Source organism: Drosophila montana, unplaced genomic scaffold (assembly GCF_035044405.1).
Source record: "Drosophila montana isolate Dmon_TW-CO22-7 unplaced genomic scaffold, ASM3504440v1 contig_402_1, whole genome shotgun sequence".
Classification (NCBI taxonomy): Eukaryota; Metazoa; Arthropoda; class Insecta; order Diptera; family Drosophilidae; genus Drosophila; species Drosophila montana.
Window position 1 is genome coordinate 3,503,248 of NW_026998739.1, and position 25,380 is coordinate 3,528,627.

The following is a 25,380-nucleotide window of genomic DNA, read 5'->3' on the forward strand; positions in this document are numbered from 1 at the left end:
CCTTCAAACGAAGTATCTGGTGGTGGTCAATGAACAATTCTAAATTGGAATTTGGCGCATTCAACTACACTGTTTTCTTAACAGAGCTCCACCAGTTAACAGAATTCACTCCCTCTCTACAAAATGTACTCAGTGCAATCGCTATTCAGTATTCATCGCACGCTACTATCGTTAGAGTTCCACCACTATTGCGGATAGTCATAATATGTACTTTGGATAAACAGGTTGACTACTATTTGTAGTATTTTGATTCATAATTATTTTGGAAATGTCACAAAATTGTTCGATCCAATAACATCCAAAAAGTGCACAACAACTACAGAAGAGAAGTCGCAAAGAGCGCCGAAGGGTAAGTAAAGGCATAACGATAGCAAAACAGAGCTCAACAAGTCGCAAGACATTGCACAAAACGCTCTCACTTTCGATGCCGCCGCTGGCGCCGACGCCGACGCCAGCGTTGGCAGCGATAACAAAAGCAGCGACCAGGCAGCAACAGCAGCGACTGGGACTGCGACAGCGCAGTTTAAAAATTGGTTAAAGAAAACCGGTCGTGTTTTGTCTGATATCAATTGCTAACTGCACTCTGCTTACGTGGACCAAGCCAAGTGCTGTGTCGTCGATAGCGTTAATCTAAACGCCTCTTTTATCGCAATCCTTAACGATTATGCACACTTATCAAAGGTGAACAATATAAAAAAGCCCACAGCAAAATAACCTTTGGATTATTATATTGTTGAGCTTAATTTTTTCTTTCGCGTTCTTACAGCTCGCTCAAATCCGAGATGAGATTGCTGAACAGAAGTGTCTTCTGGAACTTGGTGAGTAATTGCCAACTATGAGCCCAATCCAAACTAACATCCGCCTTACAGACCAAATGCTCCATCAAAGCAAATCAAAGTTCGAATGTTCTTGTCAAGCTGCTGCCTGCCAGCTATGGGAGCAAAAGTTCCGAGCAGCCGCAAAGGCGGCTAAATACGGCACCAAAGCAGAATCTTTTGAAATACCATGTCTTGCCTCTGGATGAAACTCTGGACCGTTTCCTGTGCAGTGTTCAGCCTCTGCTGACGCCGGAAGAGTTTGAGCAGCAAAAGGAAATAACGGAGGAATTTAGAGACAAAGAGGGCGATCAGCTACAAGCGTTGCTTGAGGAGGCGGGTAAAAAAGAGTCCAACTGGCTGGCGGGTCGCTGGCTGAAGTCGGCCTATCTGCAATATCGTGATCCGGTCACCGTCTATGTGAGTCCCGGCATGACATTTCCAGCACAAAAGTTCTATGATAAACGTGCCTTCGTTAACTATACGGCCAAAGTGATCTTTGGCCTCGGCGAATTTAAAGGCATTGTAGATACTGGTAAAATACCAGTTGTCAAGATGGGCAAAAATGAGCTGGATAATAGTCAGTTTGGCAAGGTATTTGGAACCTGTCGTATACCACGACGTGGCACGGATGAGATTGTATATAATCCCTGTTCCAAACATGTGGTGGTCATCTATAAAAATCATGTAAGTCTGCGTACTTGAAAGTTTAGCATCCATTTATTATTTACATATATTTAACCCAATAGTTCTACAAATTGAGCCTGTACGACAAGAACGATAAACTGTTGTCTGCTCCAGCGCTGGCCAAACAGTTGGATATAATAATGAATGCGGAAAACGAAATTGGTATACCCTATGGCATCCTCACCACAGACTCGCGCGACAATTGGGCTGAGGCCTATGGGCATCTGGTCGCAAATCCCCAAAATATGGAGGCCGTTCAAACAATACAGACTTCGCTATTCACTGTTTCCTTAGATGAATGCGTTTCATTCAAGCCCGATGACCAGGCCAATGAACTGATCCTGTCGCTGATTCATGGTGGAGGTAGCAGAGCGAATAGCGGCAATCGTTGGATGGACAAAACCATTCAACTAGTGGTCAATCCAAATGGAAACGTTGGTTTCACCTACGAGCATTCCCCAGCTGAGGGGCAGCCCATTGCCATGATGATGGATTATGTGGTAAAGAAAATGTAAGTATTAATTAGTTAATTATCGCTCTATTAAATTCGTTTCTCTAAATTCTAATTGACATTTTCTAGGAGCGACGACAAGAAGTTTGGTGAATGCGGCTCCTCTGAGGCTGGTGATAAGCCACAAAAGATCAAATTCTGTCCACTAAACGAATGCGTTGGGCAATGGATATTCTATGCTAAACGTAATGTCGACTTCCTTGTTCATGATCTGCAAATGAAAGTGCTAAAGTTCGATGCCTATGGCAAGGAATACATCAAAAATAAGCGCCTAGGTCCGGATAGCTATGTGCAGATGGCCCTACAGCTGGCTTTTTACAAGTAGAGACCATTTAAATGGAAGTTCTATCCAAATATTTAATGCTATCCGTTTTTTTATTAGAATGCACAAGGAACCCGCTGCCCAATATGAATCAGCGCACCTGCGTATTTTCGAGAATGGACGCACGGAAACAATACGCTCCTGCTCGAATGAATCGTTAGCCTTTTGCAAGGCGATGAGCAGCGAAAATGCATCTGTGGAGATGCGCGCCAAACTGTTACGTGAGGCGGTCAGTAGTCATCAGGCGTATACTAGACTGGCGCTCCAGGGACGCGGCGTTGACCGTCATCTGCTGGGTCTGAAGTTGATGGCATTGGAAAATAAGATGCCAGTACCCAGATTCTACTCGTCTGTGGGCTATAAAAAGTCCATGCACTATCGTATGTCCACGTCACAGGTGGCCACATTGTACGATGCCTTCATGGGCTACGGTCCGGCCACACCTGACGGCTATGGCTGTTGTTATAATCCTCGCGAATGCGATATTATACTCGCAATCTCTGCGTGGAAATCAAATCCTGATACGGACCCGGACAAGTTTGCACAGACACTAACAAAAGCTTTTCTCGAAATGGAGGCAGTTCTTGACAAGGAACCCAAGAAGTCCAAACTGTAGTGCCCAAAAAAATTATTTTTTACACTGTTGCTTAAATTTCAAGTGCAATTAAAGTCCCGCCCGTATTTTAATAATAACCACGCACACATCAGTCCCAAACTCAGTAAGTCTCATCTGTACACATCTAGTTTGCGTTATTTATTTCGTCTAGAGTCTAAATTTGCTATAATCTTTCGATTCTTCTCCAAATTGTATCATGCGGGCCCTAATCAAAACTGAGCGTTTCCTGAGCATAGTAAGTGTGCAGCAGGAAAATACTTAAATGATTCTAATCCGAGCTCGGCCCATGCAGTGCAACGGAAATTCTCGTAATTATGGCAAACAGAATAACAACGAGCACACAAAGCCGATTAAAACTCAGCCCGAAAAGGAAAGGAGCCTTGTTGCAAAACTGTTTTTCTATGTGAAAACATGGGTAAAACAATTTCAGGCACAACCAACTTTAACATCACCTAAGGATAATGCCAAAATCAGCGAAGTGAAAAACAAACAACAGCATGCTAATTTATTGGCCAAAATAAGAAAAAAATCAATAACCAGAAATCAATCAAAAAACCAAGTTAGTAAAGCGACCCGAAATCCCGCTTCTGTAGATATACGGAGAGCAGAGTCGCTTATCTTCCCCGGCCCACATTTAACAGCAAATCTAGTTAGTAAAGCGACCCGAAATCCCAGGTCTGCAGATATACGAGGAGCAGAGCCCGATATCTTCCCCGGCCCACATTTAACAGCAAATCTAGTTAGTAAAGCGACCCGAAATCCCCGTTCTGCAGATATGCGAGGATCAGAGTCCGATATCTTCCCCGGCCCACATTCAACAGCAAGTATCTGTGCACAGGCATACGCTCTGCCCGCAGATAAGCCCACTCGACACCTGCGCAAAGCTACCCCATTGCGCTCAATTAAAGCTGGCCAAGTGATGCTGCCTCGTCTGAAAGACCAATTACCCAATTATCCTGTTATACCGCTGCAGCTGACCCTCAATCGTTATTTAAACAGCCTGCAACCGCTTTTCAACGAGAAGGCCTTTGAAATGGAGCAGAAGCTGACACGCGACTTTCTGCAGAACAAGGGATGTGAACTGCAAAAGCTGCTTCAGGAAGCTGGACAAACTGATGACAACTGGCTCACCGAGCGCTGGATAAATGTCACCTTCTTGCGTCATCGTTCACCACTAACTGTCTATTCCAGTCCTTGCATGGCGTTTCCTAAGCAACATTTTCGTAGTACTTTTGAATTTTTGGACTTTACGGCCAAGGCCATATATGCCATGTGCGAGTTCAATAATCTGGTGGAGAGCAATCGAATACCCGTATCCAGATTGGATGGCTTTGAGCTGGATAATAGCCAACTCCACAAAGTATTTGGCACGGTCCGCAAACCGCAACGCAACTGCGATGTCCTGCAACAGTTCGGATCCAAATATGTTGTTGTCATACACAAGAATAATGTAAGCTTCCTTGGAGATTTGAAAAAAAAAAAACTGCTTATCTTAACTTATATTTATCCAATAGTTCTACAAGCTACCCGTTTACTGCACGAAGCAAAAATATGTGTATAACGTGTTTCAGATCAGAAGGCACTTGGTGGAACTTATTAATTCAGGATGTCCCAAGGGCCCAGCAATTGGTCTGCTCACCCACGACACACGCAACAACTGGGCCGAAGGCCGTGAAATGCTTTGTCGCAAAGAGCTCGATGCCTATGCGATTCGGTGCATCGAACGGGCGCTCTTCACAGTCTCGCTGGACGAATATGTTGAGGTGCCTGAAGGCCAGGAGCGTTCCATGCTGGCTGCTCAGCTTTTGCATGGCGGCGGCTTGCACATAAATAGTGCCAATCGCTGGATGGACAAGACACTGCAGCTGATTGTCAATCCCAATGGTATGGCCGGCTTCTGCTGTGAGCATGCGGCCGCGGAGCCGTATCCGGCGGCCAGCATTATGGACTATATATTAAAGAACATGTATGTATGTAAATTTCATTTATACAGTATTTGCTGAGTCGGTTATCTCTTATGCAATTAGTGTCAATCCGGAATATGGAAAGGACTCTCACACCACGGACCCAGCTGAGCTGGTGGAACACCTTAGTTTTGCGGAAGTCGACGAATGCGTCGGTTTCTGGTTGACGGCGGCGAAGCTCAACATAAAAGAAATCACTAGACGTTTGAAGCTGCATGCCTTCCAGTTTGATTGCTACGGCAAAAGCTTCATCAAATCCCACGGACTTGCACCGGATAGCTTTGTGCAGATGGCACTGCAGCTGGCCTTTTATAGGCAGCACAAGAAGCTGCCCGTCCAGCACGGATCGGCACATTTGCGCATCTTTAAAAATGGACGCAGCGAAGTCATACGTTCAACTTCCACAGAATCTTCGAACTTTGTGCTTACCATGGTTTCGGAAAATGCCACACCTAGGGCTTCCTGGTTGGCAATGCGCACCGCAGTGGACGCTCATCGGCATCAGACAATGCTGGCGCACCAGGGACGTGGCGTGGATCGCCATTTGTTCGGTTTAAAACAGATGGCGCTTGAACATGGCAAGCCCTTGCCCTACTTCTTTAACTCTGCGGGTTATCTGAGATCCAAAAATTTTCGCATAGTCAGCTCCCACCTTACGACACCACATGACTCTTTCATGGCTTATGGACCACTCAACTCGGAGGGCTATGGCTGCTGCTATAATTTGCGCGATAATGATATAACCTTTGCCATTTCTGGCTGGGATGAAAATCCAGATATCTCAGTCGCGCGTTATTGCTCGGCAATTGAATCGGCTCTGACCGATATGGGGCATCTCGGGAACACGGACAGCCCCAATTCCACAGCCAAGGATGTGGGTAACAGCATGCAGCACAAGAAATAGCTAAAGTTTATTTTTTATTTTTATTATATGTACCTAGAGATGGAAATAACTTAAGTGGCTCAGGCATAAAATTTAAATACATTTATTTTTTAATTTCAGGCGGTTCCTCTAGTCCTTTTTGCAGTGATAGCAGCTACAAGAGACGGCACTCTTGAAGGTCACATTGCGTATCCCCTCAATGCAAAGCACACGGCGTTGTATCTGAAAGGAATAAAGGTTAAATCTGCCCATGCATTTACCTGGTTCACTAGGTTGAATTTAATACAAGCCGCAGCTCACTCACCTCCTCGGATTTCATCATATTACAGCACTGACCCACCGACACAACCGGCTTAGGCGGTCTAAACAAACCTGTCAATGCCGTTGGTACCGATGGAACCGCATAGGACTCACAAAAGCCGCGACAAGCATTCGTTGTAATCGTGAACTCCACACAATCAGGTATTGAGATTTTACGGGTATTTCCAACCTTATGACAGCCAGGACGCAACCACGTGTCCTTGCCGGCCGGACTGCTCTCGACGGCCAGAAAGCAGGAGCAGATCAGCCATAAAACAACTGCCGAGTTCATCTCGTCTAGGGTTCAATGATGACTGTTGGCCGCTTCCTAGCAGACGCTCTGTTTTATTCCGGCCAGCAGAATACGACGCTTGCGCAAAGAACGAATCTTGTCCTGGGCAATGGGCTGCATTTAATAGGGGGTCATGGATGGGGGGAAAAATTGCTTGCCTAAAATATTCATGCATAAAAACCATGTTTGCATATTCCTATTTTTAATATGGCCCAGAAGCGGGAATAACTATTATGATTTATTTTTTAGCTGGCGATTTACATACATATGTATGTATGCACATACATACATACATACATACATTGACAAAAGACAAGAAGAATTACAGTTTTTGCGCCGAAGCACCTTTTGCATTACATATGTATTCAAATTTAAGCAAACCAAAAGTAAAAATACATCTCTACATACATATGTACATGTGTATGTATATGCGCAATGGCGCCTCGGCGCAGTAACTGTAATTCTCCTTTTGTTTCAGTACCTACGCCAATTCGTCAATTAATATCACCCGTTTGATCGCTTTGTTGCAAACATAAAGAAGAAAATCGCAATTATAACAGTAACCTCGCCGAATAGTGATGCTCAGACTTAGAATTGACTTGCAATATTTCGTTGAATAATGCTGAATAAAGTCCAGTCTTGGACACATTTTAACTTTTGGAATCGTGAAAGCCTATAGAATCGAAAAAAAGATCAGTGTTTTCGTGATTATACTTAATTCATTGTGTGTACATCTGTGTGTTAAAATTTTGATTTATTTTGTTCGGTGAGTATGAAAATTATTATTTTGCATGATCTAAGGCATTTCGTAGGTTACGTGTGGCTTATAACAGCTAACGGAATTCTTTATCTGTGTAAGTAATTGCATAAATTTTGTTGTTTGATAGATTCATCTTATGCACACAAATAAAAGATGAAACGGCGCAGTAACTGTAATTCTCCTTTTGTTTCGGTACCTACTCACATTCATCAGTGCATATCGCTGGCGTTAGCATTTTTGCAAAAACAAAAAAGTACATACAATAACTGTAACGTAGTCGAATAGTGATGCTCAGGCAAACACGTCATGTCTGGTGCAGAAAAGATTCCAGTCTTGAAGCTTGACCTTTTAAATATCGTGGAAGCCTATAAAACAAAACAAAATGTTTCCGTGATCATCACGGAATTTAGAATTGTAGAAAGCCTTTAAAGAACTGTGTGTTCAAATTATTTTATAATTGACTTTGGTCAAAAGTAAGACAATATGTGAAAATTATTATTTTGCATGACCTAAAGCATTTCGTAAGTTAAGGGTGGCTCATGTCAGCTACTAACAAAGAAAAAAAACAAATTACTGAGTTACTTGTGTAATTAAATTTTCGTTGTTTGATTGATTCATCCTGTTCACACAAATAAAGATGAAATGGTGAGGTAACTGTAATTCTTCTTCTGTTTCGGTATCTACTCACTTTCGTCAATGCATATCGCCCGCTTACGTTCGCGTTGTTGTTGCAAAAAAAAAATATAACAGAAACGTTAATATTAATGCTTAGACAGTGCAAATTGATGTCTTTTTTGGCTCAATAATGCTGAAATAAGTCTAGTCCTCAAAACATTTATCTTTTGGTGTCGTGAAAGTCTATAGAATCGAAAAAATTCAATATTTTCTTGATGATCCTTGTTATTGTAGATTAATTATTGTAGATAGAGAGCCTATATGTATGTACATATGTACATCTGTGTGTTAAAATTATTTTTTAATTTATTTTGTTCGGTGCGTAAGACAATATGTGAAAATTATTAAGAAGAATGACAACAAATACCAAAAAAACGACAACTTTCTTACCTGTGCAATAAATGGCTTTCCTTTTTTGATACATTCATCTTTTTAATAAAAATTTGTAATTCGTATAATTTTATTTAATTATGGAAGCAATTCAACATTTTGCATTTGCATCTTGATGGCCGCCAGTTGATTAGGTAGCTTCTAAGCAGTTTCCAAATAGTTCCGGCGCGGAGTTCTGTGCGCAAGGATTTACGAAGGTACATAAGGTACATACTCTCCATCTATTTCGCAAATTATTCGTACCGAGAACAAAATTTCAGAACTTTGCTAGTCCAGGCGCTTTTGAAGTTGAAGATGAAACAAGAATATCGCTTCTGGGAAAGACTTAGTTACGTTCAAAAAAGACTTAGTTACGACGGCGCAAAGCGCAGCAAAAAACGGCGCACGGAAAATAAAGCAGGCTAACGACCATTATACGAATTTGTACACAGGCAATTCTTGTCTGGGTCAATAAGTTTGCGAATGACTTATCAAAAACTTGTGTGAGCGCGATGCATCTGTAGGTAAGTACAAAGAAACACAAAAGGTTAATGCAAAAGAAAGTTTATTTATCTAAGGATAGCTAACTCATTTTGCTCCTTATTTGCGTCCAAAAATGTATATTCAAAAATCAGACCGTGTTCGAATCAGACCAAGATTCTTGTGTCTTTGCAATTACTGCGCTACGTTTAAAATGTTATTATTTAATGTATAAACATCCATGTGATGTGTTTTGGAAAGATAACGGCTCAAAGAAAGATTCATAAAATCATTCCACATTTAAATGATTCCCTTTGGCTTTGCGCCATACGTCTAGAAAGCTCGTGCTTAGTTCAGAATGCCAAGGCATTCTTAACATTTGAAACTCGGCCCATACCTTTGCCTTCCATATGGTACTCTTCTACGGGGCAAGAAATTGTGGAAGGCAAGCAGCGTGGGTAAGCGAATAGATGTTAGGGCCATGGGTAAGAGTTAAAAGGTGTAGCACATAGAAATGAACCGGCTTAGAGTGCGTTCAGTTTTTAGTTCTCACTTAGTAGTCCCATTTCGTGCGTTACGAGAACTGTCTCGTTGTTGTTGATTAATTATCGAACATTATTTCTGTTCCTATTGTTAAATACGGAGAGATCTCTCCCTAAAAACAGCCCACAAAAAATACAAAATATCAACAAAACGCGTTTCGCTTGGTAGGAACCATTCTCAATAATTAGCGCATCGATATGCAATTACTGAATATACATTTAAAATTGTTTTTCCCCAAAAAAAAAATAATAAACCGATTTAGACAAGGACCAGGATTTCAGACCCAACCGAGAAAAAATCGCTGGCTCGCTTACGCAATGAATCGGCAAAACGGCAATCATTTACATGGCATGAATGAGGGCCAACTGGAACTGGCACCGATAGAAATGGTGGACGTGGAAATGGACGGTAGCTTTCAAGGAGATGAACTTGATAATAGTCCCACACAGAAGCCCTCCACAAAATCCCTATCACCCATTGTCAGCGATCATGCTCTCAACGTGCTCAACGAACTGCGCGAAGCGAATCTTCTGTGCGATGCGCAGATCTCGGTGGGCGAGCAGTCTTTCAATGTGCATCGTGCCATCATGTGTTCCTGCAGCTCATATTTTCGGTGAGTGTCCCTCATGCATTTTCCGCTAACCAATCAATTTAATCCACAACGATGGCGCTGCATAATATTTTCCTTTTTTGTCGTGCTCCTGTTTTCCGGCAGCGCACAGTTTACGGGATTCAACAGCCGTGCCGGAGCGGGGAATGACGAGAGCCGTGTCGTGCATATACCGGGGATTAGTGCGTCCATCATGAACTGTGTCATACAGTACGCCTACCTGCGCAAGACTAACATCAGCGACGACAACGTTCACGAGCTGCTTATTTGTGCGGATTATGTGGGAATGGTGGGGCTGGTCAAACAGTGCAAGGAATATCTCAGTCGTACACTAAGCCCGGAGAACTGTGTCAGCATCATGGGGTTTGCGCGGTCAGTATGAGTGTGTTCAGCCAGCTTTCCGCCCTCGCAGTTGCGCGTTCATTTGTTAATCTCACTCAATTGTTGTTTTGCATAGAAATAGGTATAATCTGCTTTTAATTGACTTGCATTTGATTGCAGCTTTCGGTTTCTCGAGGACTTGTATCAGAAGGCGCGCAATTATACGCTTAGGTACTTTACAGATGTGGCCGCCCGAAATACGGACATACTCGACTTGAACATTAAGGACTTTTACAGCATTATTAGTGATGATGAGCTAAATACACGTGAGGAGGATTACGTATGGAAGCTTTGCGTCAAATGGATTGACCGAGATCCAGAAAATCGAAAGCAGCATGTGGCGCATCTGATGACGGGCGTGCGCCTTGGTCTGATGACCCCCAAGGTACGTGTAGCGACAACTGAAGCAAACGAAACGAAAATGTGGGAAGTAAATCACTTAATCGATATATATATATATGTATAAACCCTTCAGTGCTTCATGGAGGAGGTCAAGGAGCATCCCTATGTCATTCAATGCGAGGCTGCCAAACCGCTGATAGTCGATACCTTTAAATTCATGTATGATCTGGATTTTCTTAACCCACAAGCCGAAGAGGTAATGCTAACACCCTCTGCTCTGCAGCAGCAACTTATACGTGCCATTTGACTTGCCCTTTCAACCCAAGCTAACCACACCGCCGTTGGCGATGCCGCGACTCCCACATGAGGTCATTTTCGCCATTGGTGGCTGGAGTGGTGGCACATCGAAGGGTTGCATCGAGACCTACGACACGCGTGCCGATCGCTGGGTAAACATCAATGCCGAGGATCCAGCTGGACCGCGCGCTTACCATGGCACCGCCGTTCTTGGCTTTAAAATTTATTCCATAGGTGGCTACGATGGCGTCGAATACTTCAATACCTGTCGCGTCTTTGATGCAGTCAAGAAGAAGTGGAACGAGATAGCGCCAATGCACTGCCGTCGCTGCTATGTCAGCGTGGCGGAACTGAATGGCATGATCTATGCAATTGGCGGCTATGATGGACACAATCGCCTTAACACCGTGGAGCGTTACAACCCAAAGACCAATCAGTGGTCTATCATTCCACCCATGAATATGCAACGGTCCGATGCCAGCGCTTGCACGCTTCACGGCCGCATCTATGCAACGGGTGGTTTCAATGGCCAGGAATGTTTGGATAGTGCCGAATATTATGATCCACTGACCAATGTCTGGACACGAATACCAAATATGAATCATCGTCGCTCGGGCGTCAGCTGTGTGGCGTTCAGGGATCAGCTGTATGTTATTGGCGGCTTCAATGGCACATCCAGGCTGTCTACCGGCGAAAGATTTGATCCGGAATCCCAATCTTGGCACTTTATACGGCAAATGAATCACTCGCGCAGCAACTTTGGCCTGGAGATAATCGATGACATGATCTTCGCCATTGGCGGCTTCAATGGCGTCTCCACCATCTCGCACACCGAATGCTATGTGGCCGAGACAGACGAGTGGATGGAGGCAACGGACATGAATATTGTGCGCTCGGCGCTATCGGCCAACAATGTGGCCGGTCTGCCCAACAAACGCGACTACATACATAAGGAACGTGATCGTCTTATGGAGGAGCGACGTCAGCGTTTAATGGCCACGGCAATGGCTCGCGAAGATGTTGGCAATACGAATCGCTCACAATCGCTAGTTGACAACAATGATCCGGCCCTGGATGATCTGGATGAAGAGAGTCCCAACGAGGATGTCGATGGAGAGGAGCTGCAGTTGCCGCAGCAGGTGGCACTACCACTACCAGCGCCTGGCATACCGCCTGCAGCCGCAGCTGCTGCTGTTGATGCAGCCGTTTTGCCCGCCGTTCACCTCAATCGCCAGGCTGAGGACCGCGGCCCAGACAATAATCGGCGCTTTCGGGTGCAGCTGCGTAATCAGCGCTATGGCTCGCATCATGAGATACGTCGTCGCTCGTAGGCGTTATCGTCGTAACCGGCGTTCAATCGCAACTCCCCTCAACCGGCACTGACCCCCAGAAATGAACGGAGATTACCAAACAATGTTTGGCAACGAATACGATAGAGGATGCGTTAGCGTGGGCAAAGGTATTCTGGTGCAGAAATTGGCAACGTGGCCCACGTCCATAGAAACCGTTTTTTTTTATTTACCTTTCGATAACGCACACAATTCTTGGCAAGTAACAAAAATTATTGCATAGCATGAGGCGCAACAAGAGTGCTGCCGTATTTTTTTTTGACATTTGATAAAGAAAATTCCGTTATCAAAATTTTCATGGTATTACAAAATTCTTTGCATCATACACAATAAAATGCAGAATATTAATAGTACTAAATGAAGTTTATATAATTGTCTTAAGAGTACTTTAAATTTAAATTGAAATTGTAACGCAAAATGCTCCAGTCGGATCCAATATGCAAAACTCATACAATTACAAAGTTTATTTTTAGGTTAACAACTGTATTGCTTAAGAGGCAAGCGATGCGCAGACGCCGCGACCACAACCAGCAGCAACAGAAGTTGCCTATAAATATGGAGAAATTCTGAAAGAATCCAACACAACGCAACCGACTGCGCCGCTAACAGCACGCATTAGACAGCAAAAGGAACAATAAGGAAGCTTAGAAATGCTCGCAGTGTTGTAAGTGCCGATAAAAGCGTTAAATTTAAAGGTCGCTAATTAAAAAATGTTGAACATTCCTTTTTTACTAGACTGTGTTTGGCTTTTTCGGCATCGCCGCTGTTGCATATGGCCAGCGCCCAATTGGTTGACCTGCATCCAGTTTATAGTGGACCCACTATTGCTCCTCTTGGATGTCATCGTCGCTTGTACACGTACAGGGTGACTCAGTCAGATTTGCAGGGTCGCGAATGCTGGGATTTTGTGAGCGTCTGGAGCTGTTGGGGTCGTTGCGATTCCAGCGAGATCTCCGATTGGAAATTTCCCTACAAGCGCTCGTTTCATCCCGTCTGTGTACATGCGCATCGTCAGCCGTCGGTGGCCGTACTTAAAAACTGTCATCCCGAGGCTGATGATAACATACGTAAATATAGCTACATGGAGGCCATAAACTGCCACTGTCATACATGCTCCACGGAGGACACCAGTTGCGAGGCACCAGCCAACAATGGCCTAGACGAACGCAAGAGCGTTAAGGTGCTAGCGTTAACTAACGATGATTCTGGTGCCCTCGATTATTAGGTGGTGACTTTCGTGTAGTACAGTATGGTGGCGCGTTTCTAACAATAAAGCTTTTCATTTTATGGTAAGTTGCATCTAAAGCAAACAATTTTATTTGTTCGATTTACATGATTTTGTATTGCGCGGCGTGTTCGTTAGCAACAAGAATTTTGGTATGGGTTGCCTGATGACGATTGAACAGAGAGTTAAACTAAAAAGGAAATTCTTAGTGTCCAGATAAATCTAAATATATATATATATGTATTTATAATATAAAACAAAACTATATATTTGACGGTTAAGCGCATCAATGCGACTACTACACACACATGTGTATGTCAGCCACTGGCCACAACTAGTTAGCAGCTATAGCGTTTCACACTTAAAGCTATGCCGTCTCACCTACAGAAATTTTGGACTTGAGTTTGTGTTGTTGCTCTCTTGCGCCAGCAGGTATAAGCAATATAGCGACGATATGCCCAAACCAATAGCACCACCCAGGGCACATTTTCGCAGGCCAGCTAATATGCAAAAAAAAAAAAAACATTAATACGTATATTAGGTTTAGGTTGGAGTGAGCTCACCTGTTGATTTGTACAGTAGTCCTGTCGCAGAACCGGCTATTATGGTATTTACATTGTCGTCCTGATCACGAACATACTGCAACAACACTCCACACGCCGAGTACAGTACAGCCAACGTGCCTAAGGTATTTGCCGTACCGGAACCCTGTTTCATGACGTGATTGATTAATCTGCAAAAAAGATGCACATCAATATGTTGAAACGAAAGGCATAGATTCAATGTACATTCCTATAATGTACACTCGTACGCTAAGATATCCGGAGCATATGACATCCAGATACCGTCTTTAATCTGTTGCCTACTTACTGGGTGCGACGCAGCTTCCCCGTCTGATTGAGCGCGTTAGTAACTTTAATGCCATTATAGACGCCCGCCAGGCCACCAATGCCACCACCAATCATTACAGATGTGCCGATCTGTGAGAAAGCCAACTCGAAACGTCCACGCTGCTTGTTGGCGCCCTCGGGAAATATGAACTCTGGCTGCGCTTGCTGCAGGAATCGTGAATCATAGTTGAGGTATGGTGAGACTGGAGCACTGCTAAATGTGCTCGTTGCCGGTGTGTAGTTTGTTGTTGCTGTTGGCTGTGGATCGTCGACTGCAATTTAAATATAAAAAGAATGTATAAAGCCCTAGATTTCATTCAAAAACCCCCACATGTAACAGCAAGTTCCATTGCGTAATGTGTGTGGACATGCGGGGTGTTGCTTACCGGTTGGTGGGGGCGCTAATGAAAATGGTTTCCTTAAGTAGTCGTCACTCATTTTGGAATTTAATCGCTTGCCTTGCCAAGGTTAGTTACTAATTTATGATCAATCAGATGCCAATTTAATTGAAGCTTACAACACAAATGGGAAACGAATGCGTTTCCCGTGCTCTGCTTATGTTTCTAACTTTTTCTAACTTGTACTCTTGTCAGCGTGACATTTGTATCCCACGTGTGTTGTTAAACACACTAGGAGAATGTTTTTAACAACACTTACATTATATTTAGTTTGCCAGGGCCAGTACGTTGAAACCGAACAGCTGTTAAACAATCAGCTGTTGCTTAAAGCTTTGCAACACTTAAACAGAGTTTATATCGTTATCGGACTGAGCGCGTATTTTGCAGCACTACGGCTGTGGTTTTCGTTCCGTGCGGTTGTGTTTTGGTAGTTGGTTTTTGTCGTTGGTTGTCCATTATCCCTAATTGAAATAGAGAAAATTAATAATAAGTTGTGCGTCCAGCAAACGAAGCAAGTCTATGCTGAGGACAATTAATTAAAACGAAAACAGTCCTCAAAATCTGAAGAGTGCCATTGCCGTGTGTTATCGTTGCTGTGGTTTTTGGTGTGGGAGTAGGAGTCGAGGAGTGGGAGCAAAAGTAACCGGCATTTAAAGTGTATTTGTATTTACTTTGGCTACCCGAGCCTGTACTCCCTTAGTCCTCATCAATGTCGTCCACCGAGGTAAAACTGTCGCGTCTGCTGGGACTAGCGCAAAAGTTTAATAATTTCTACTTGACAGGTGAGTAACGCAGCTTAATTCACCAGCGTCTTTATTGTTTTTGTTTTGGGGTTGGCTATGTTGCCGTTCGCCTTTTGGCCATGAAAATGGGATTGGCAGCCACTGACCCTGTATACACACGCTAACTCACATCGTGGGCGACCTGGGCGCCAATATAATGGGTGCAGCGCATACCGTTTACTGCAATTGCAGCAAAGAGCGAGAGCAAGAGAGTGCGAATTATCGATTAGTTTGTTTACTTGTATGTGCGTGCTTGTGTGTGTGTGTGTGTGTGTGTGTGTGTGTGTGTGTGTGTGCAGCTGCTGCTGACGTCGCTACCAAATGTCTCATTGCCATTTCGTTTCTACAGCATCCAATCGGCTCTGCATTGACATTGAAACTAATTTCCTTTTTGGCTATTTTTATGACTAATAGTTGTTCAAAATTGTCCCATTTTTTGTTTTGCCTTTCCATGCATGTTATCGATCTACACACTTCAAATCGATAAGTTCACCTGTTGCGCTCGCTAGTAATCCGATGCGCTGATATATTTTGTTGTTTACCACGCTGCTGTCCAGCTTTTCGCAGTAATAAACGCTGGATCATCCAACAGCTGTGGCCTATCGCATTTCAATGCACAATTCCTTATACATGAATTGCAATTAAACAAAATGTAATGCTAAACAAACCAGCGACTCTTATGCAAGATCATTTTTATCAAGTAATCGTTTGTTGTTTATTAATACAAATAAATTTAAGTATGCTAACTTGGTCACTAAATATGTATGAATTTCTGATCAGTGTACATATGTATGTATGTGTGCGTGTGCATATATTTTGTTGTTCATAATTAAGACCTTTGCGCAGCGACTCAATTTTACAAATTATTTGTCGCTTGTTTGCAGTTGTAACAAGATTTTTATCGTATCACCTTGAGGGCAACTTTTGGCGACATTTTCAGCGACAACAACAACATGCAGCAACAGCTGAAACATCTCACAAACACACACACTATATAAAATCAGATATTGTATGTATAAATTTAGAGATAGATGTTTATGGCTTGATTAAGTGCAAAAAAGTGGCACATATGTTCGCTTAATTGAGATAGAACTTATCTCTTTTCCGCTATCTCCCTCTCCCTTTCGCTCTCTCTCTCTCTCTCTCTATCGCTATTAACCACTCTTTGGCTCTCTATCTCCGCTGATAAGCGGCATGCGCTATTTGACAAGCTATTTGTTTTGCTTCCAGCTATTTCAACTGTATTGCTTTGAATTTTGAAACAAATTTGAATTCAATGTGTTGGGCAATAAATTTTGTTATACCCTATAAAAAGTTGGTATATGGCAATTCTAAGCAATTACTACGTAGCTATTCTCCGTAACGAGATTTTTAACCTGATTGGCATATGATTGTCAGAGTATCCCAATAAGTGAAGATCTCAAACTTTTTACTGGCTTGCCAGTTTCTTATATTTTCATCTCATTCTCATAAAATCTAGGGTATCAGTTGTTTTTGTTTTGCTTCTCAAATTGTTTATCTTTGAATCAAAAGCGAATTGGTATTCCATGTTTATGTTGTGCTCGTTTGAATAGTGACGCAATAATTGAGTTTGCCAATTTAAAATTCAGCGACGATCTTGCCAACCGGCTTAAATATTATTTTTAAAGCATGTTTTGATCAAATATTGTCTGAATTGGATTTATTATTATGAGTACTGGCGATCTAGAGAACTATGAATCAGATAAATTCTGATTCAGAACGTGAACAGAAAACTTGCAGGTTTTTAAATTGCCTTAGACCGTACCAAAAATCTTTATTGGTTTAACCTAAGGTCAACATTTAAAAATCAACTATTCCTATCTGAAGAAATAAATAAGCCAGATCTCAGTGCAAAATGCCAAACGTGAATAAACATAAAATGATTATTTCACGCTATTTTGCTAGATTTTAATAGATAACAAAAAGTGCTTACAATAATAAACTGATTGTATTTGGTTTAAGCAAAGGTACTTAAGGCTAATTAACTGCTTATTATTCTTATTAGGTATTTTGACATATCTAATCAGGGTGCGTGTGCTGTGTATTTCCATTTCCAATTGAGCTCAGAATAAACTTAAATATTTTTCACGACACAAAGCAATTGAAGCTTGCACAAATTTCAACCGGAAATATGTATTTAGCATTAAAAGCATGCTTATCATAATTATATAGTAATAAAAATATCAATGTCTAAGCGATAAGAAAGTTTCAGTTCTGGCTAGTAAAAAAAAGTTTAACTTCAACGGTTTGACCTAGGCCCACACATCAACATCTTTAAATCAAATTCTATAGGTCCCCATACATAAATAAATTATAAACACTTATCAGAAATAAATGTGGTTCTGTTTGCTATTATATTATAGCTTTGTGCTCCAATTTTAGATCATGTAATCTCTGCCAGTAACACTTTTAACAATGTGAGTCAATAATAATCGGAAAGATTCTTTGGCCACAAAAGGCACATATGAAATTCTATATTATGAATACTATTATATATATCGTATCATACACAATGTTTGGATCCTATATATCTGTCAATTAGGATATATACTCGTACCTTACAGACTCTTTTTGTATGATTAAGATACTTATGTGTCACACGCTTTTTTGTATCTCCCAGATTTGTATGTTTCTCACATACATTTTGGAATCTGTATTGCACAGATTCTTACTTGCATCGCGCAGAAATTTTTGTATTTGTCATATAGTTATTCATGCTAGAGACAAATTTAAGACACATTCACAGTTTCGAAGTAAACAACATTTATATGCAAGCTACATAGAAAACCGACAAACAGATACTCCGGTCTTTTTTGTTGGCCACAATACAATTACGGTGTTAGCTGCGTCAGGAATATATCAATTACAAATTGCTCTCAAGCTAATTAACGTTAATTGTGTCACAGGTTTTCATAAAGGCGACATACGTCCATTTCTGGTTGAGGGACAACAAGTTGGGCTCATTAAATCGGATGTCCTCAAGCAGCTGCACAAGTACCCCGAAGTGTTTTGTATACGTGACTGTGAATATACCAAGCAGGTGAATATTATAACAAATAGTCACAATGTAATCATCTTCAGCGTATTGTTAATCATTTGACAGGGTCTCGTGGAGTTAAATCCGGCATTTCGAGACTACAACGAGCGCACGGCACAACTGGAGAAGGTATTACGTGAACTGCGCAGCGATGGTTTGTTCTCAGCCTTGCAGGGCTGGCGGGATGAGTGCTTTGAGGTCAAATCCGAGCACAAGGCCCTGCTGAAGATGGAGCGAGCGGCGACACCGCTGTTCGGGGTTCGCAAATATGGTGTGGACATCAATGGTTATGTGAGGCATCCACAACACGGTCTGTGCATTTGGCTGCAGCAGCGCTCCAACACTAAAGAAACCTGGCCTGGCAAATGGGATAATATGGTAGGCGGTGGTCTTTCCGTTGGATATGGCATAATGGAGACGGCCATCAAGGAGGCCGCCGAGGAAGCATCCATTCCAAAAGATCTCGTCAAAAATTTGGTTTCAGCGGGCTGTGTCTCGTTCTTTTTTGAGAGCGATCAGGGTCTGTTTCCCAATACTGAATATGTATTTGATTTGGAGCTGCCGGTGGACTTTGTGCCTCATAATGCGGATGGCGAGGTGCAGGCTTTCGAGCTGCTGCCAGCCAAAGAGTGTGTGGAGCGCGTATTTACGCCAGATTTCAAGACGACATCGGCGCCAGTTGTTATCGATTTCTTGATTCGACACGGCCACATTACAGCTGAGAAAGGTACGTTTGGGTTTTAGTATTGTGTCACAAGTTAAGCATCATTGAATTGAACACCTTTTAGAGCTAAACTTTACGCAGATTGTGGAACTACTTCATGTGCCGCTGCAGTCATTGTACACGTACAAAACACGCCTGGAGCAAAAGCTGCAGCAACATCAGGCGTCACTGCCCAATGACGATAATAACTGCAACTGCACCAGTTTACCCAGCAGTCCGCTGGAAAACGGGCACAACAAAAAGGAGGTCGCTTAGGCTGAATATAGCACCGGATAATGGACAACGAATGGAGTGTGTAGCATGACCATTGCATTAAGAAGCTGTGGACTTGTTGGAGAGACTGCTATTGTAGTTGGATTTATGAAATCCAAAAACAACAGCCAATATATAATATAATAACGCAAAAGAAAATAATTAAGAAAAGAGAAAAAAAAAAAAAACAAAAAAAAAAACAACCAATCAACCAACCAAACGAAACGAAACAAGTATAACCTATTAAACTAAATTATTAATTAATATATGTAATGGCAACACTTAATGTTAAATTTTATGTTTACATCGATGTATGCAAGTCAAAGTGTTTGTGCTGTTTATATATATATTGGTATAAGCTTATATGGGTTACTTATATATAAATATATTTATGAAATTATTTACAATATTTATTATATATACGTACCACATGCATAAGCATAAGCTAAATATACATATATAACCTACTATATATTTGACAAAGCAGCCCGCATATAACTTAATAGATTTGTGCTTTGATATTCCAATCATGTAATAATTGCAAACAAAATGACGCCACATTCTTAGACTTTTTGTGAAGAAATTAAAACTAGAGAACAAAAACGGACAAGTTATATAAACATATATGCATATGTAACACATTTATATATGATAGTTAAAATATAAATTATATGTAACGAGATATTAAAATGACATTTACTATTATGTGTGTGTGTACCAAAGTGCTCAAACTTAAGCAAAAATGTAATATTAATTAGTTTTCTGTTGAATTTGTAAAACTTTTTTAACTTAATAAAATGAAATACTTAAACGACGTTCAATTCAATTTATCGCATCTCAGAGAACCGCGCTACCTATCGAAATAGCAACTCTGCGCCAGGGTTACGCATCACACGGTAAATCATAAGCAGCCCTGATAAAACGTCAAATCATAATGAGTGTGGCAACGCCAAGTGGGTAGCCATCTTTCTTTCTTTCCCCAACTTCACGACCGCGTGGACGTCAATACGTAAAAGGTAAGCGAATATTTTGAACAAATTGCATTAAAATGCAATCGAATGCAGTTGAAACGCGCGTCCAAATGTGGTAACTTTGCCCTGCATATGTGCGTTGATTGAGATGTTGCTAAACGTGTTTGTTTTTTGCAGGGAACCACAGCCAACAAAATGACCAACTCAAAGGGTTATCGTCGCGGCACCAGGGACATGTTCTCTCGCCCATTCCGTAAGCATGGTGTCATTCCCCTGTCCACATACATGCGCGTCTTCAAGAACGGCGACATTGTTGACATCAAGGGACACGGTGCTGTGCAGAAGGGTATGCCCTACAAGGCATACCATGGCAAAACCGGCCGCATCTTCAATGTCACACAACACGCCGTTGGTGTCATTGTAAACAAACGTGTGCGCGGCAAGGTTCTAGCCAAGCGCATCAACGTGCGCATCGAGCATGTGCATCACTCCAAGTGCCGTGAGGATTTCCTGCGCCGTGTTAAGGAGAACGAACGTCTGCTCAAGGATGCCAAGGAGAAGGGTAAATGGGTCAGCCTAAAACGTCAGCCCGAGCAGCCTAAGAAGTCACATTTCGTCAAGAAATTGGAAGAGCCCATCGCCCTGGCGCCAATTCCATATGAATTCGTTGCCTAAGCTAAAAGAGAAAAGATGAGTTTGTTTACGATTTGTAACTGTGTAGATTGGCCGATTCTAAACTAAGTTTCAAATAGAATGGATTTTCTATATGATTGCTGTAAACAATCATTTAGCTGTTTTTTTTTTTGTACAATCGGGGTGAATTTTAGTGAAGGAATCGGCGGGTGAAGCAGCAAAGAGAACAGCTGTGATCGGTATGCTTCTTCTTGCTAGTGATTGAGACGCACACGTTTGTCGAAAAAAAGTTTGTGTGAATAAAAAAATGGAAAATGTTGCAAAAATTAAAATTGTCAACAGTTGTGACACCTGCGGCAAGTGCTTCTCCAAACCAGCACTACTGCGTCGCCATCTGGTTGTGCACAGCACAGAGAAAGCATTTCCAGTAAGTTTTGCAATGTGCTTGCTTGGAAGCCCAGCTTGATTTTTAAATGTGTGTAATAAATATTTGCAGTGCGACATCTGCTCCAGTCGGTTCTCACAGAAAAGTTCACTGCAGCGTCACATACGCAATAAACACGATGCCGCAAAGGGAAGCGATGATTCCGAGGTGGCGCAACTTGCACTGGCTGCTTTAAAACTGCTGCAAACCAGTCACCCAACAGACAATATAACTATAAGCCAAGATATACCAGGCGTTCCGCAGGAGCAAGCAGATATTCAAGCTACACTTGAGGAGAAAACAGCTTGCGATGTAGTACAGCTCAGAGATAGGCTCAACCCAAATGGTGTTGTGCACATGCTGACCACGCAGCGCATACTGCGACAGAAGCCGAGCAGGTGCTACTATGTATGTGAATATTGTGCCAAGGAGTTTAGTAAAAGCTACGAGCTCATAAGGTAAGTCTAGTATTTAAGAACTGTTTGTGCTTTAGACATAAGCAACAAAAACTTGCTGCTCGCCAGGCATCGTCGTTCGCACACCAAAGAGACGCCCTACCAATGCAGCCGCTGTCTCAAGCGTTTTGCCACCCAGACCAAGCTAAATGAGCATTACAAACGCTTGCATGCTACACTGAAAAAGCACGCCTGCAGCGAGTGCACCAGCAGCTACGGCTCCAAAAATCGGTTGCACAAACACCTGGCTCAAGCACACCCGGATTTGGTTTACAGTTGCGGTCAGTGTAAACGCACCTTTCAATCGAAATCTGCCCGTGATGCACACGAGAAACATGAAGCCGATGCACAGGTGGCAAAACTCGAACAACTGGTGCCGCAGCCAGTTATGTCACAGCGTAGCTACAAGTGCGTTTACTGTGAAAAGGAATTCAAACGCAAGTTCAATTGTCGCACCCACATGCTGATACATTTGAGGCGTTTACTGGACACGAAGCAACTGAAACATAGTTGTCTGCAATGTGGCAAAAACTTTAAGAAACCCAACGATTTGGCGCGTCATCTGCTAACACACTCCAAGCTCAAGTTACACGTATGTCAAGTGTGCCAAAAGCACTTTACCCTAAGTTCCACTTTGGCCAGGCATCTAGAGACGCACCAGCCTCAGCGTGCCACAGTCAATTGCCAGGTGTGCGGCAAGTGCTATGCCTCCAGAACGTCGCTGCAGTTGCATCTGCGTTTGCACACCGGCGAACGACCCTTTAAATGTGAAATTTGCAGTGAAACGTTTCGAACCTCGGGCCACAGACTTGACCATATGCTCGCCGAGCGGCACAAGAATGCCTCCGCCAATGCACTTATCTTATGATCTTCAGTAATATAAGTCTATATTTCATAAATATCAATTACTATTACATCTACGTCCCCACATTTTATTGGTTAAACCCAGGCGAAGCTCCATAGTAAAACTGTTTGTCAAATTGCTGACTTTTGGACAGATCGCTTAGCTTCTGTCGCTTATCCGCCAGTATGAAGTCATCCTCTTCAATCATTTCAGAATCGCCACGCTTGCGACGCATAGTCTCTGCTATTACACAATCCGTTGTCTCCTCCAGCTCATGCACCTTATAGACTAGATATATTGGCTCTATAAATTTGTTTGAACTGCAAAGATTAATCAGAATTAAAGCCGAGCCTACATGGTAACTGATTTTCAAGACATACAGTGGTAGGATGTATGGATCAAAAGGGAAGAAAGTTTCGAGTGTTTCCTCCGGCATCAGCTTGTCATGGCCATAGATAGTGGCCAGCTTGCGACGTGCATTACGCTCCAGCACAGTGTGACAATACGCCAATTGGTGGGTACGTGTGACGCCCGCAAATGCCGTGGCCACCGGTGGAAGGCAATAGCGTAACGGATTAAAATGGCACATGGCCAGCCGTGACAGCTGCAGAGTATTCAGCAAAGCCAAATCTAGAAGGCAAGATAAATAAAGATAAGTTAAATCGCAAGAAGCGCTTGCTTTTACAATTGCATACTCTTTTGATTGATTGTCAAATCACGCGCCCGAAACGAGATTAAATAAAAGATGGCCTGGCAAACAGAGAAGAAAACCATATTCGCTTTGAGCGAACAGTTTTTGCTGCTAAACTCATCGGAGTCATTTATGTAGTTGTTTGCCCAGTTGCTTAACTCCTTAAGATAGTAGGTGATTGTGCTGAAATCAATTTAAAATTTGAATTTGGTTGTTCTCACAACTAAATATTAAGCATACTTACCCAAGGGGCACAAATTTGGCACGTGCCAAAAAACTGGCTATGTAGCTAACAGCTGCGTGGCGAATGATCGAGGAAACATTGGGATTCTGCACCTTATGCCACAGAGCGCTGAGAAAGATCTCTGTATATGCTGGTCGAATGCTGCACGCATAAAAGATGACGAACTGAACGTGGTGAGTGTTATGGCTGGGCAGCAACACCTCGTCGAATATGTGGACTAACGTCTTAAAGAAGCGACTTTTGGCTATACGCTGATCATCGGTGCAATCGGGCTTCGGACGGCATTTATCATCCAGGAATTTGAAAAGCTTCATGAGGCATATGTCCAGCATTTGGCCTATAGGATGTTCTAGAGATTGTGGCGGTTTTGGCGGAGCGTTTAGATCATCCATTTGAAAAATGGCTTGGTCTTCCATTTTATCATCTTCGTCATCGGTGTCCTCCTGAAGTGCTTCGATTTCATCTCGTGGCGCATTAACGTCCAGCACCAGTAGCCTATTAAGAATTTAAAAATACGTTAATTGCGTGTTAACGAAATAATTTGAAATGATAACTTACTTCTGCAGAACCAGCTGCACTAACAACTCTTCGAATACCGGCTTGTATTCCATGAGCCATAGCACATTGTGCAAATAGCCAGCTGTGACATGAGCTGGCTTTTTAAAGTATGGAAACTTAGATGCGATCGTATCGATGACCACGTCAAAACTCATGGGCACAGCGGTGAGAATGCGATTGAGTAAACTGTGCACAGTTTCCAGTTCAGCACGTACACGCTCCGAGGGGCAACCATTGAGCCACTCCGCCGATTCCTGATCATTAGGTATCCAATTTAAAATTAATTTGCCAATGCCAATATGTATATACGAATTGTGGGCAATCATAACATCGACGCTGAATTCTGTATAGGCCTGAATGGCGTCCGAGCTGTACTTCTTCCAGTTAAGCGAGAGTAGTGCCTCAACTAGATTGGCAAATTCCGGTGTCAGGCTGTGCACGATTTTGCGCGCGTCCTTCATGATTTGAACAACCTCATCATCCTGTAAATGAAAACATAAATAAGAAAAGCATATGCAAATAATGTTATTTACTTACACTGAGATCAGCCTCGCACAGAAAGTATGTGAACTCCTGAATCAAATGGAAGTTATTTTCCTCTAAAGCAACACGCACCGATTCAACGATGCCCTTCTCCTTGGGCGTTACGAAGCGCACCTTGTTAAGGGCCGCTGTCTTGACGCGCTCACGATCTGCGCTGGAGAAGGACTTCAATATGGACGTATTGGTCGTTTTGCTGCTGTAGACAGACATTGCGCGAAACACTACCGTATCTAAATTTTAAAGTATTTCCTAATAATACGCAATTACACGTTCGACAAAGGCTAGATTAACTATATAGTTAACTGCGCTTATTTGCCGAGTATTACCTGTCGTTCTACGTTTTATAAATTAAACAGCAACCAAAATACTCTACGAATAATGTGTTTATGGAAACTGGCATTATAGTTAGCGATTTTATTTATTTTCAAAACTATTCTGCTAACGTACGCCTGCAGCTGAAATCAAAACACGTGTGGCAGATCAGTGTGACCA

The 25,380-nt window shown here is 42.4% G+C and overlaps 10 protein-coding genes and 1 long non-coding RNA gene across 16 annotated transcripts; 8 read left to right on the forward strand and 3 right to left on the reverse strand.

The window, feature by feature from the left end:
* Nucleotides 1-197: 197 nt before the first annotated feature.
* LOC135439254 (carnitine O-acetyltransferase-like) lies at nt 198-3,028 on the forward strand. 3 transcript variants are annotated; one of them, XM_064697946.1, is made up of 6 exons: nt 198-349; nt 767-818; nt 870-1,502; nt 1,565-2,013; nt 2,083-2,334; nt 2,396-3,028. In XM_064697946.1, the coding sequence occupies exons 2-6, from the start codon at nt 783-785 to the stop codon at nt 2,949-2,951; spliced, it is 1,926 nt and encodes a 641-aa protein (XP_064554016.1). In that variant the 5' UTR covers nt 198-349; nt 767-782; the 3' UTR covers nt 2,952-3,028. The 3 variants fall into 3 exon arrangements, with proteins under 3 accessions (XP_064554016.1, XP_064554015.1, XP_064554017.1); XM_064697945.1 differs by lacking the exon at nt 198-349 and adding an exon at nt 553-681; XM_064697947.1 differs by lacking the exons at nt 198-349; nt 767-818 and having other exon boundaries at nt 1,105-1,235; nt 1,309-1,502.
* A 30-nt stretch (nt 3,029-3,058) lies between these two features.
* Nucleotides 3,059-5,917, forward strand: LOC135439253 (carnitine O-acetyltransferase-like). The gene is made up of 4 exons (XM_064697944.1): nt 3,059-3,186; nt 3,244-4,401; nt 4,466-4,917; nt 4,979-5,917. Exons 1-4 carry the CDS (start codon nt 3,148-3,150, stop codon nt 5,817-5,819), a joined length of 2,490 nt encoding a protein of 829 aa, XP_064554014.1. The 5' UTR covers nt 3,059-3,147; the 3' UTR covers nt 5,820-5,917.
* On the reverse strand, nt 5,807-6,618 carry Gpa2 (Glycoprotein hormone alpha 2). Its single transcript, XM_064697948.1, has 2 exons — nt 6,103-6,618; nt 5,807-6,020 (listed from the first exon to the last, which is right to left on the reverse strand). Exons 1-2 carry the CDS (start codon nt 6,388-6,390, stop codon nt 5,928-5,930), a joined length of 381 nt encoding a protein of 126 aa, XP_064554018.1. The 5' UTR covers nt 6,391-6,618; the 3' UTR covers nt 5,807-5,927.
* Nucleotides 6,619-6,988: 370 nt separating this feature from the next.
* Nucleotides 6,989-8,535, forward strand: LOC135439256 (uncharacterized). Its single transcript, XR_010438015.1, has 3 exons — nt 6,989-7,156; nt 7,203-7,244; nt 8,476-8,535. It is a non-coding gene; the product is annotated as an uncharacterized LOC135439256 (long non-coding RNA).
* Nucleotides 8,536-8,599: 64 nt separating this feature from the next.
* klhl10 (kelch-like protein 10) lies at nt 8,600-12,554 on the forward strand. Of its 3 annotated transcripts, none has more exons than XM_064697964.1 (6): nt 8,600-8,718; nt 9,480-9,830; nt 9,933-10,199; nt 10,329-10,593; nt 10,684-10,769; nt 10,834-12,554. In XM_064697964.1, the coding sequence occupies exons 2-6, from the start codon at nt 9,535-9,537 to the stop codon at nt 12,176-12,178; spliced, it is 2,259 nt and encodes a 752-aa protein (XP_064554034.1). In that variant the 5' UTR covers nt 8,600-8,718; nt 9,480-9,534; the 3' UTR covers nt 12,179-12,554. The 3 variants fall into 3 exon arrangements, with proteins under 3 accessions (XP_064554034.1, XP_064554032.1, XP_064554033.1); XM_064697962.1 differs by lacking the exon at nt 8,600-8,718 and adding an exon at nt 8,987-9,132 and having other exon boundaries at nt 10,684-10,806; nt 10,877-12,554; XM_064697963.1 differs by lacking the exon at nt 8,600-8,718 and adding an exon at nt 9,222-9,381.
* An 84-nt stretch (nt 12,555-12,638) lies between these two features.
* On the forward strand, nt 12,639-13,514 carry Gpb5 (Glycoprotein hormone beta 5). Its single transcript, XM_064697999.1, has 2 exons — nt 12,639-12,860; nt 12,932-13,514. Exons 1-2 carry the CDS (start codon nt 12,847-12,849, stop codon nt 13,419-13,421), a joined length of 504 nt encoding a protein of 167 aa, XP_064554069.1. The 5' UTR covers nt 12,639-12,846; the 3' UTR covers nt 13,422-13,514.
* Nucleotides 13,515-13,632: 118 nt separating this feature from the next.
* Nucleotides 13,633-14,910, reverse strand: Tim23 (translocase of inner mitochondrial membrane 23). Its single transcript, XM_064697995.1, has 4 exons — nt 14,698-14,910; nt 14,292-14,583; nt 13,985-14,154; nt 13,633-13,921 (listed from the first exon to the last, which is right to left on the reverse strand). Exons 1-4 carry the CDS (start codon nt 14,747-14,749, stop codon nt 13,803-13,805), a joined length of 633 nt encoding a protein of 210 aa, XP_064554065.1. The 5' UTR covers nt 14,750-14,910; the 3' UTR covers nt 13,633-13,802.
* Nucleotides 14,911-15,032: 122 nt separating this feature from the next.
* LOC135439283 (uncharacterized) lies at nt 15,033-19,728 on the forward strand. 2 transcript variants are annotated; one of them, XM_064697987.1, is made up of 4 exons: nt 15,033-15,491; nt 18,419-18,552; nt 18,616-19,276; nt 19,355-19,728. In XM_064697987.1, the coding sequence occupies exons 1-4, from the start codon at nt 15,419-15,421 to the stop codon at nt 19,450-19,452; spliced, it is 966 nt and encodes a 321-aa protein (XP_064554057.1). In that variant the 5' UTR covers nt 15,033-15,418; the 3' UTR covers nt 19,453-19,728. The 2 variants fall into 2 exon arrangements, with proteins under 2 accessions (XP_064554057.1, XP_064554056.1); XM_064697986.1 differs by having other exon boundaries at nt 15,065-15,491; nt 19,338-19,728.
* Nucleotides 19,729-20,402: 674 nt separating this feature from the next.
* RpL21 (ribosomal protein L21) lies at nt 20,403-21,282 on the forward strand. The gene is made up of 2 exons (XM_064698001.1): nt 20,403-20,541; nt 20,674-21,282. The coding sequence occupies exon 2, from the start codon at nt 20,692-20,694 to the stop codon at nt 21,169-21,171; it is 480 nt and encodes a 159-aa protein (XP_064554071.1). The 5' UTR covers nt 20,403-20,541; nt 20,674-20,691; the 3' UTR covers nt 21,172-21,282.
* A 139-nt stretch (nt 21,283-21,421) lies between these two features.
* LOC135439274 (zinc finger protein 84-like) lies at nt 21,422-23,986 on the forward strand. Its single transcript, XM_064697977.1, has 3 exons — nt 21,422-21,556; nt 21,626-22,011; nt 22,078-23,986. The coding sequence occupies exons 1-3, from the start codon at nt 21,437-21,439 to the stop codon at nt 22,874-22,876; spliced, it is 1,305 nt and encodes a 434-aa protein (XP_064554047.1). The 5' UTR covers nt 21,422-21,436; the 3' UTR covers nt 22,877-23,986.
* Nucleotides 22,879-25,227, reverse strand: Tif-IA (RNA polymerase I-specific transcription initiation factor RRN3 homolog Tif-IA). Its single transcript, XM_064697973.1, has 6 exons — nt 24,883-25,227; nt 24,346-24,827; nt 23,788-24,282; nt 23,548-23,726; nt 23,233-23,482; nt 22,879-23,172 (listed from the first exon to the last, which is right to left on the reverse strand). The coding sequence occupies exons 1-6, from the start codon at nt 25,096-25,098 to the stop codon at nt 22,941-22,943; spliced, it is 1,854 nt and encodes a 617-aa protein (XP_064554043.1). The 5' UTR covers nt 25,099-25,227; the 3' UTR covers nt 22,879-22,940.
* Between the last annotated feature and the right edge of the window lie 153 nt (nt 25,228-25,380).

Coding starts and splice junctions, on each gene's coding strand:
- LOC135439254 (XM_064697945.1), top strand. Junction 819..869: donor GAAGTGTCTTCTGGAACTTG/GTGAGTAATTGC, acceptor TCCGCCTTACAG/ACCAAATGCTCCATCAAAGC. Junction 1,503..1,564: donor TGGTCATCTATAAAAATCAT/GTAAGTCTGCGT, acceptor TTAACCCAATAG/TTCTACAAATTGAGCCTGTA.
- Tif-IA (XM_064697973.1), bottom strand. CDS start 25,098: ATGTCTGTCTACAGCAGCAAAACGACCAATACGTCCATATTGAAGTCC. Junction 23,727..23,787: donor GCCAAATTTGTGCCCCTTGG/GTAAGTATGCTT, acceptor AATTGATTTCAG/CACAATCACCTACTATCTTA. Junction 23,483..23,547: donor TTTGACAATCAATCAAAAGA/GTATGCAATTGT, acceptor CTTGCCTTCTAG/ATTTGGCTTTGCTGAATACT.
- klhl10 (XM_064697964.1), top strand. CDS start 9,535: ATGAATCGGCAAAACGGCAATCATTTACATGGCATGAATGAGGGCCAA. Junction 9,831..9,932: donor TCCTGCAGCTCATATTTTCG/GTGAGTGTCCCT, acceptor GTTTTCCGGCAG/CGCACAGTTTACGGGATTCA. Junction 10,594..10,683: donor TTGGTCTGATGACCCCCAAG/GTACGTGTAGCG, acceptor TAAACCCTTCAG/TGCTTCATGGAGGAGGTCAA.
- RpL21 (XM_064698001.1), top strand. CDS start 20,692: ATGACCAACTCAAAGGGTTATCGTCGCGGCACCAGGGACATGTTCTCT.
- LOC135439253 (XM_064697944.1), top strand. CDS start 3,148: ATGCGGGCCCTAATCAAAACTGAGCGTTTCCTGAGCATA. Junction 4,402..4,465: donor TTGTCATACACAAGAATAAT/GTAAGCTTCCTT, acceptor TTTATCCAATAG/TTCTACAAGCTACCCGTTTA. Junction 4,918..4,978: donor GACTATATATTAAAGAACAT/GTATGTATGTAA, acceptor TTATGCAATTAG/TGTCAATCCGGAATATGGAA.
- LOC135439274 (XM_064697977.1), top strand. CDS start 21,437: ATGGAAAATGTTGCAAAAATTAAAATTGTCAACAGTTGTGACACCTGC. Junction 21,557..21,625: donor GCACAGAGAAAGCATTTCCA/GTAAGTTTTGCA, acceptor AAATATTTGCAG/TGCGACATCTGCTCCAGTCG. Junction 22,012..22,077: donor AAAAGCTACGAGCTCATAAG/GTAAGTCTAGTA, acceptor GCTGCTCGCCAG/GCATCGTCGTTCGCACACCA.
- Tim23 (XM_064697995.1), bottom strand. CDS start 14,749: ATGAGTGACGACTACTTAAGGAAACCATTTTCATTAGCGCCCCCACCA. Junction 14,155..14,291: donor GGGAAGCTGCGTCGCACCCA/GTAAGTAGGCAA, acceptor TCTTTTTTGCAG/ATTAATCAATCACGTCATGA. Junction 13,922..13,984: donor ACTACTGTACAAATCAACAG/GTGAGCTCACTC, acceptor TTTGCATATTAG/CTGGCCTGCGAAAATGTGCC.
- Gpa2 (XM_064697948.1), bottom strand. CDS start 6,390: ATGAACTCGGCAGTTGTTTTATGGCTGATCTGCTCCTGCTTTCTGGCC. Junction 6,021..6,102: donor ATATGATGAAATCCGAGGAG/GTGAGTGAGCTG, acceptor TATTCCTTTCAG/ATACAACGCCGTGTGCTTTG.
- LOC135439283 (XM_064697986.1), top strand. CDS start 15,419: ATGTCGTCCACCGAGGTAAAACTGTCGCGTCTGCTGGGACTAGCGCAA. Junction 18,553..18,615: donor ACTGTGAATATACCAAGCAG/GTGAATATTATA, acceptor ATCATTTGACAG/GGTCTCGTGGAGTTAAATCC. Junction 19,277..19,337: donor CCACATTACAGCTGAGAAAG/GTACGTTTGGGT, acceptor AACACCTTTTAG/AGCTAAACTTTACGCAGATT.